This window comes from Oncorhynchus clarkii, chromosome 25, assembly GCF_045791955.1.
Source record: "Oncorhynchus clarkii lewisi isolate Uvic-CL-2024 chromosome 25, UVic_Ocla_1.0, whole genome shotgun sequence".
NCBI classification, from domain to species: domain Eukaryota; kingdom Metazoa; phylum Chordata; class Actinopteri; order Salmoniformes; family Salmonidae; genus Oncorhynchus; species Oncorhynchus clarkii.
Genome location: NC_092171.1, coordinates 23889321 through 23898537, shown reverse-complemented (window position 1 = coordinate 23898537; position 9217 = coordinate 23889321). Strand labels below are relative to the sequence as shown.

At 43.6% G+C, this 9217-nt stretch overlaps 1 protein-coding gene across 1 annotated transcript; it reads left to right on the top strand.

Moving 5' to 3' along the window:
* The first annotated feature begins 261 nt into the window (after nucleotides 1–261).
* On the top strand, nucleotides 262–7725 carry LOC139384054 (COMM domain-containing protein 8-like). Its single transcript, XM_071128687.1, has 5 exons — nucleotides 262–339; nucleotides 1307–1462; nucleotides 5510–5662; nucleotides 5961–6116; nucleotides 7337–7725. Exons 1-5 carry the CDS (start codon nucleotides 295–297, stop codon nucleotides 7355–7357), a joined length of 531 nt encoding a protein of 176 aa, XP_070984788.1. The 5' UTR covers nucleotides 262–294; the 3' UTR covers nucleotides 7358–7725.
* The last annotated feature ends 1492 nt before the right edge of the window (nucleotides 7726–9217 follow it).

The window sequence follows — 9217 nt, the reverse complement described above, 5'->3', positions numbered from 1 at the left end:
GTTGGGAGAATTTGGATACTTTTGGAAAAGGGTTTGGTTTGGCTAATATGAAGGGAAAAAAATGTAGACGTCAATTTGACATAAACTGTATTCTCTCTAGTCTTGACAAAGTTATCCACATGAAGGCGCCCTTTGTTTATGGACCAATTTGAGTTATGATTATTAAAAATCCCAATGTTGAGCCACGCTGAAAAAGTACTCTCAGGAAACAGCAGATTTCCCCGGTTTACCATGTGATCACTTATCAGCTGATTCGTGACGTTTTACAAGGAAGGCGAAACTCGACAACAAAACATGGTACATTTGCTTGCCAAATTACTCCCTGAAGAATGTCCAAAAGTAAGTATAATACATGAATTTCCTTGGTTCATACATGTCATTTTTTCACCACTGTCCTGGAGCTAGACAATGCAATATCAGGAGAACCCTTGCATGCGTTTATTATTATTTGTTACATAGCAACAGGCCATTGTAATATATGCCATCTAGCATACGTTTTTAAACAAATTGACATACAGTCATGAGTGCATACATTTTACGTATGGGTAGGCCCGGGAATTGAAACCACTATCCTGGTGCCAACGCCATGCTCTACCAACTGAACTACATAGTATTACAGAAGGAGAAAGGATTTCCATTAGGTTTTACAATCAAATGAATTAAATACTCTGCGTGTGCATTCAGATGAGACGATACAACAGGCTTTTGAGTACCCTCGTGTCTGTTTTATATAATATGAAAACAAGATATTATGCTCTCAATCAAGGGCTAAAATGTGATTTGTATTACTGTTGTAACAATGTAGCTTACAATGTTGTTGCAAGCTCCCCAATTCAGATGCATTGTGTATTGATGATCCATTGTGTTTTCTGCATCTAACCATTCGGAAAGCATATCAATACTCAATCGTAACCCGCCCTATAAAACTCCAGTAGGTCTGAAAGGATATGGTAATTACTTCAACTTTACTTATGATAGGCTTTGTGGAGCTGTCATCATATTATTTAAACCCGTCTAATCCTTTCTGATCTATGATTGCCTGGGTGTAGCTGTCGGGGCTCGATTTGGCAGTGTGCCCATGTCATTGTCATAAGCACACGCTGAACCAATAATTGACCAGCAGAGGGAGCATTATGCTTGATTGTAAATCCAAAGCATGCAGATAAGTCAGTTACTCCAAAACACTATGACCTCCACACAAACATGGGCATGGCATTGTTTACTGACTTGTTTTGGTGGGTAGATTCAATCCTACCATAGGCTACCATCATCATCATGATGATGATACACATTTTCTTTCCCCCAGCTATTACACAGGGTGGTGGATAGTGTATGTGGGCGGGAGTCCCCTCGGATGGCAGACTATGGTGACATGTGGACCCTTGTAGAATGGATGGAGGTCCTCGACTCCCTCTCTTCTCTGTTCCGGCTCGCCGTTGGTAAGAACACCCCAGACCAAGAGGTGAGCTAGGAGTCAGTGAGTTTGAAGTTGTATCATGCATGTTTGACAGAGTCAAATTTGGGTTTCTAAAGTGTACAATGCAGTGACTCACTGGTTTTTGAAGGTTCTATGTCAGTCACAGGGTGTATTGGGTTTGTGTAGGGCCTCTTGATGGCTGAAGTATAGTGTGTTGGGTTTGTTGGGTGAATATGTGTAGTGTTAGGTCAGTGTTTCTTAATCCATTCCTGGGGGATGCTCCGGGGGTGCTGTGTTTTTGTTGAGCAAGAACAAACATGGGAGTGCTGCAGTGTGTGGTAGGCTGTGTTTGTTATGGCTGCAGAGTAGACCATGGGTTGAGTGTGTCAGGTGTATACAGAGTGTTTGTTTCAAGTTGCTGTGTTGTTTGGCACTCAGGAGGAAAGTTCAACCAGGCATCAATCATACTGTTCCCATAGAATTGATCTTTGACACAGCATAGTAACATTAAATGCTAACATCTAGGTCTACATTTTCAAGCGCTAAAAGTTATAGTTATTTCAGTAAAGAGTTACATCAAATCTTATTTGTCACATGCGCCGAATACAACAGGTCTAGATCATTTTAAGATCAACAATGCAGTTTTAAGAAAAATACGAGTTAAGTAAAAAATATGAAATAATTAAAGAGCAGCAGTAAAATAAGGCTATATACAGGGGCTACCGAAACAGAGTCAATGTGCGGGGGCACAGGTTAGTTGAGGTAATTGACGTAATATGTACATGTAGGTAGAGTTAAAGTGACTATGCATACATAATAAACAGAGTAGCAGCAGTGTAAAAAAAGGGGGGGGGGATAATGTAAATAGTCTGAGTAGTCATTTGATTAGCTGTTCAGGAGTCTTATGGCCTGGGGGTAGAAGCTGTTAAGAAGCCTTTTGGACCTAGACTTGGCGCTCCGCTACCGCTTGCCGTGCAGGAGCAGAGAGAACAGTCTATGACTAGGGTGGCTGGAGTCTTTGACAATGTTTAGGACCTTCCTCTGACACGCCTGGTATAGAGGTCCTGGATGGCAGGAAGCTTGGCCCCAGTGATGTACTGGGTCATACGCACTACCATCTGTAGTGCCTTGCGGTCGGAGGCAGAGCAGTTGCCATACCAGGCAGTGATGCAACCAGTCAGGATGCCATCAATGGTGCAGCCTTCAAACTATTTGAGGATCTGAGGACCCATACCAAATCTTTTCAGTCTTCTGAGGGGGAATAGGCTTTGTCGTGCCCTTTTCACTACTGTCTTGGTGTTTCTGGACCATGATAGTTTGTTGGTGATGTGGACACCAAGGAACTTGAAGCTCTCAACCTGCTCCACTACAGCCCCATCAATGAGAATGGGGGCATGCTCGGTCCTCCTTTTTCTGTTGTCCACAATCATCTCCTTTGCCTTGATCACATTGAGGGAGAGGTTGTTATCCTGGCACCACACAGCCAGGTCTCTCATATCCTCGCTATAGGCTGTCTCACCATAGTCGGTGATCAGGCCTACCACTGTTGTGTGATCGGCAAACTTAATGATGGTGTTGGAGTCATGCCTGGCCATGCAGTCATGAATGAACAGGGAGTACAGGAGGGGACTGAGCACGCACCCCTGAAGGGCTCCCGTGTTGAGGAACAGCATGGATGTGTTGTTATCTACCCTTACCACCTGGGGGGGCGGTCTGTCATAAAGTCCAGGATCCAGTTGCAGAGGGAGGTGTTTAGTCCCAGAGTCCTTAGCTTAGTGATGAACTTTGAGGGCACTATGGTGTTGAAAGCTGAGCTGTAGTCAATGAATAGCATTCTCACATAGGTGTTCATTTTATCCAGGAGGGAAAGGGCAGTGTGGAGTGCAATAGAGATTGCATCATCTGTGGATCTGTTGGGGCGGTATGCAAATTGGAGTGGGTCTAGGGTTTCTGGAATAATGGTGTTGTGAGCTATGACCAGCCTTTCAAAGCACTTCATGGTTACAGACGTGAGTGCTACGAGTCGATAGTCATTTAGGCAGGTTACCTTAGTGTTCTTGGGCACAGGGACTATGGCGGTCTGCTTGAAACATGTTGGTATTACAGACTCAGTCAGGGACAGATTGAACATGTCAGTGAAGACACTTGCCAGTTGGTCAGTACATCCTCGGAGTACACGTCCTGGTAATCTGTCTGGCCTTGTGAATGTTGACCTGTTTAAAGGTCTTATTCACATTGGCTGTGGAGAGAGTGATCACACAGTCGCTCCAGAACAGCTGATGCTCTCATGCATGCTTCAGTGTTGCTTGCCTCGATCAGAGCATAGAAGTAATTTAGCTTGTCTGGTATGCTCGTGTCAGTGGGCAGCTCGAAGCTGTGCTTCCCTTTGTAGTCTGTAATAGCTTGTAGTACGATTCAATCTTAGTCCTGTATTAACGCTTTGCCTGTTTGATGGTTCACCTGAGGGCATTGCAGGATATCTTATAAGCTTCCGGGTTAGTGTTCCACTCCTTGAAAGTGGTAGCTCTACCCTTTAACTCAGTGCAGATGTTGTCTGTAATCCATGGCTTCTGGTTGGGGTATGTACGTACGGTCACTGTGGGGACAACATCATCGATGCACTTATTGATGAAGCCATTGACTGATGTGGTGTACTCCTCAATGCCATCAGAAGAATCCCATAACATATTCCAGTCTGTGCTAGCAAAACAGTCATGTAGCTTAGCATCTGCTTTATCTGACCACTTCTTTATTGACCGAGTCACTGGTTTTTCCTGTTTAGTTTTTGCTTGTAAGCAGGAATCAGGAGGATAGAATTATGGTCAGATTTTCCAAATGGAGGGCGAGCTTTGTACGCGTCTCTGTGTGTGGAGTGAAGGTGGTCTAGAGTTTTTTTTCCCCCTCTGGTTGCACATTTAACATGCTGGTAGAAAATAGGTAAAACGGATTTAAGTTTCCCTACATTAAAGTCCTTGGCCACTCTGTATGCCACGTCTGGATGAGAGTTTTCCTGATTGCGTATGGCCGTATACAGCTCATTGAGTGTGGTCTTAGTACCAGCATTAGTTTGTGGTGGTAAATAGACATTTATGAAAACTCTCTTGGTAGATAGTGTGGTCTACAGCTTATTGTGAGATACTCTACCTCAGTCGTGCAAAACCTCGAGACTTCCTTAATATTACATTTCATTCACCAGCTGTTTACAAATATACACAGACCGCCACCCCTTCTCTTACTGGAGGCGGCTGTTCTATCTTGCCAATGCAGTGTAAAACCCACCAGCTGTATGTTATTCATGTCGTCATTCAGCCACGACTCGATGAAATATAAGATATCACAGTTTTTAATGTCCCATTGGTAGGATATACGTGATCGTAGTTCGTCTATTTTGTTATCCAATGATTGTCCGTTGGCTAATAGGACTGATGGTAAAGGCAGATTACCAACTCTCGTCGGATCCTTACAAGGCACTCCGACCTACGTCCCTGATATCTCTGTCTCTTTCTCCTGCGAATGATGGGGACGAGGGCCTTGTCGGGTGTCTGAAGTAAATCCTTTGCGTCCAACTCGTTAACGAAAAAAATCTTCTTCCAGTACGAGGTGAGTAATCGCTGTCCTGAGCTCTTTTCGGTCATAAGAGACGGTGGCAGAAACATTCTGTACAAAATAAGTTACAAATAACGCAAAAAAACATTGGTTAGGGGACTGTAAAACGGCAACCATCTCCTCCAGCCATATTGACAATATTTATGAACAATTACAGGGACACAGACTCATCTGTTTCAGTTGAGAAACTAATTAACTGAATATTTTATGTGTAAATAGAATTACAGGCAGATTGAAACAAGACCAGCCATTTGATATTCATTGCATAATCACCAGGAGCTGTTGCACCAGATGAGCAAAGGAACATATTTACAAAAAACATGTTTAAGTTAATATTGTCCTGTGTCTTCTGTGTTGACAGTTTTTGTGTAATGTCGGCCAATGTATTATCCCACACAATAAAATCCTAAGTTATTTTGAATTTTAACTGTACAGTATGAGTGATTATTTATTAGTGCAACTGCCAGCCTGTTCTGCTTTGGGCAGGTGCTGGCATCGTTGGCAGACGTGGGCCGGGGGTACGGGGAGGCCGTGCTGACCGTCCTGAGGGCCAGACGGGAGGAGATCCGCCAGGCGCTGGTGGAGAGGACCAATAACGTGTCTAGCTCCACCCTCCAGGACTTTGACTGGCATATAAAGGTGAATTTCCTGGACTATAGTGAGGAGACCACAATATTTGTTTGATTGGTAAACTGATTGATCAGGACTCCCTTGAAAAATATATTTTATTTTTATCTCAATGGGACATACAGGTCAAATGAAACAAGTGGTTATGCTTTTTTTATAGTCCTGTTGTTTCAACTGGGTTTTACACATTATGTGATATCAGTCATGAATTAATCCGGGGTGAAATGCTGGTGTGTATGGTTCACCATGTCTACTGCTACCACAATGATTTCTATACACTAGAATCGTAAGCCTCTCTGTCTCTGTTCAGCTGGCATTGGCCAGCGATAAGATCTCGTCTCTCCAGACCCCTCTACTCAACCTCAGTTTGGACGTGAAGGAGAACGGGGCCCTGAAGCCTGTGTCTGTCGAGATGAACCGAGAGGAATTACAAACACTCATCAGCTCAATGGAGGCTGCCAATAAGGTAAACCTTCAGGGACACACGTACATGCGCACATATTATGACAATTAGGGTATTATCAAATGTGTTTGTGTCAGCATGTTTGTCTAATGTTTTAGTGGTGCAGTTATGCACAGCATGTGTGTATGAGTGCTTGCGCGTGTATGTATGCGTGTGTGAGTGTTTGGTCAGCATCAGTGGAGGGTGTGATTTGGATGGCTTGAGAACAGTTTTCTTGGCAGTTCCACCAATAGTTTAATATCATTCATTATCTTTTCACCTACTGATGTCAGGAGCATAATAGCTGGTGATTTCTGCCAGTTTTTGCGCTCTCATTCACTTAAAGGGACAGTTCTTTCCCAATCGTTCCATATTCCCTCTGTCCTAGAAGACATTTGTGTATTACAGAAGGGCTTTTATCCCAAAAAATATATTTGTATCCCAACAGCAGTTTAGTCTGACTGTATGTTATTTTTTCTGTGTGTGGTTTTTGCAGTGCTGACAGTGTACATTTGATACACACTTATTTTCTTCGGATCCCAGTTAACTGTTGAAGAAGCAGCAGTTATTCTTCCTGGGGTCCACACAAAACAAAGAACAGCAACACATTTAAACTAAGAACACTACGACTATTTAAAAAAAAAAAAAAAAGAGAATACGAGTGTGTCCACAGTCCGCGTTGTTTCTCGAGGTGGTTTTTATTGATTTTATTGCTTGCCTGAGTTACCTGAGCTGGAAGAGAATTTGATGTAGTCATTGCTTTATACAGCACTGTCTCCCAGCCTCTGTTGTTGACTTGGGAAATGTGAAGAGACCCCTGATTGAGTGTCTTGTATGGGTTTTTGAGCTGTGTTAACTGGCTGAACAGACATTTCGGTACTTTCAACACGTCAATATCTACAGCCCTCAATGGCGTGGCCCATGCTATCTCCATTATAAAGTAGTCTACTGAGTGTATTGGTAGTTCATAAATAACCAAAAAATGTGCATACCACTGTCTACCATGCTGGAGTGTGTTTTGTCTGAATAGGTATCAATCAAATGTTGGTGATTTACTGACACCTGTTTGTTCAGGAGTATAATTCTTTAGTTGACCACTCCTTTCTTAACCCATAGTAAGTCTCATCCAGTTGACTACTTTAAAATGGTGGAAGCCCTCAATGCCACAGCAGGCTCTGTAGCACAAGAGCCCTCTATCCAACTGTGTGTATGTATCCTGATAGTGTGTATTTGTGTCCTTACAGGTGGTACTACAGCTGAAGTGATGGTGGCGATAGACATTTATTTCACTGTGCCCTTTCATCTATGGCTCTTAAGGGGACGTGCAATTTCATCATAGATGGACACTGAACTATGATGCAGTGTCTTTCTGGAAACAGTGGTCTGATCCAGATACAGCTTTTAGCCTTCAAACCCCCTTAGGCACTGATTCCTACGCTTCCCCTAATGAATTCAAAATCATGGGATTGTGGGTGTTGCGCCATATTCCATTTATTTTCAATCCATGAGGGGGTGTGAATGAGTGCACATTTTAGGGAAAAGGATATAGAATCATACTGCAGCAAGAAGTAGTCTTTTGTGCTGTTTTTTTTGTAATCCATTCTATTACTGTGTAATAAATATTAACGTTTGACCTTTTCTTCAATGGAATATATATTAGAGATGTAGACTGTTTCCATACTCTGAAATGGCTCTTGGAAATGGAAATCTCTTTCTCTTGTCCTTCCTGATCTTGGATGATTGGCTAGGTGAAAAGATTGTCAAGGTCATCCCCAGAGGCAATGTTATATATCAGACCAAATAATACCCCTTACAGATCACACTGTGCAAAATCTTCCTTTGCGTACGCCTGGTACTAGTCAGCATGCCTATGATGTTATGCACCAAAACAGCAGTGGGGGGTAGAGTCATGGCGGGCCTAATTTTCCCTTTCTCTTCTTAAATTCATCACATCTGGACCACAATATGGTAGCGTTATAATGCATTAATATTTTAATGAGTTATATAAAAAAAGTCCAAGTCTCTAGTGTTGGATGAGAACCTGGTGCGTGTTCTAGTTGGGAATATACAGGACTTGCTATTAGAGCAGTCTTTTTTTAATGGAGGTAACCTGACTTTGCAAGCTTGGTTAGATGTGCAAAATGCCTGAACGAGCGCACACACAACCAGAAGCAAAATGCCTGAACACGTGCAACCAGAAGCATAATGCCTGATGGTGCGCACACAACCAAAAGCATAATGCCTGATGGAGCGCACACAACCAAAAGCATAATGCCCGATGGAGCGCACACAACCAGAAGCATAATGCCTGAACGTGCGCACACAACCAAAAGCATAATGCCTGATGGAGTGCACACAACCAAAAGCATAATGCCTGATGGAGCGCACACAGCCAGGAGCATAATGCCTGATGGAGCGCACACAACCAAAAGCATAATGCCTGATGGAGCGCACACAGCCAGGAGCGTAATGCCTGATGGAGCGCACACAACCAGGAGCGTAATGCCTGATGGAGCGCACACAACCAGGAGCATAATGCCTGATGGTGCGCACACAGCCAGGAGCATAATGCCTGATGGAGCGCACACAACCAGGAGCATAATGCCTGAACGCGCGCACACAACCAGATGCATAATGCCTGAACACGCGAGCGCGCACACAACCAGAAACATAATGTCTGATGGAGCGCACACAACCAGGAGCATAATGCCTGATGGAACGCACACAACCAGGAGCATAATGCCTGATGGAGCGCACACAACCAGGAGCATAATGCCTGAATATGCAAACACACAACCAAAAGCATAATACCTGAACACGCGCACACAACCAGAAGCATAATACCTGAACACGCGCACACAACCAGAAGCATAATACCTGAACACGCGCACACAACCAGAAGCATAATACCTGAACACGCGCACACAACCAGAAGCATAATACCTGAACACACACACACAACCAGAAGCATAATACCTGAACACACACACAACCAGAAGCATAATACCTGAATGCGCGCACACAACCAGAAGCATAATGCCTGAACACGCGAGCGCACACACAACCAGAAACATAATGTCTGATGGAGCACACACAACCAGAAACATAATGTCTGATGGAGCGCA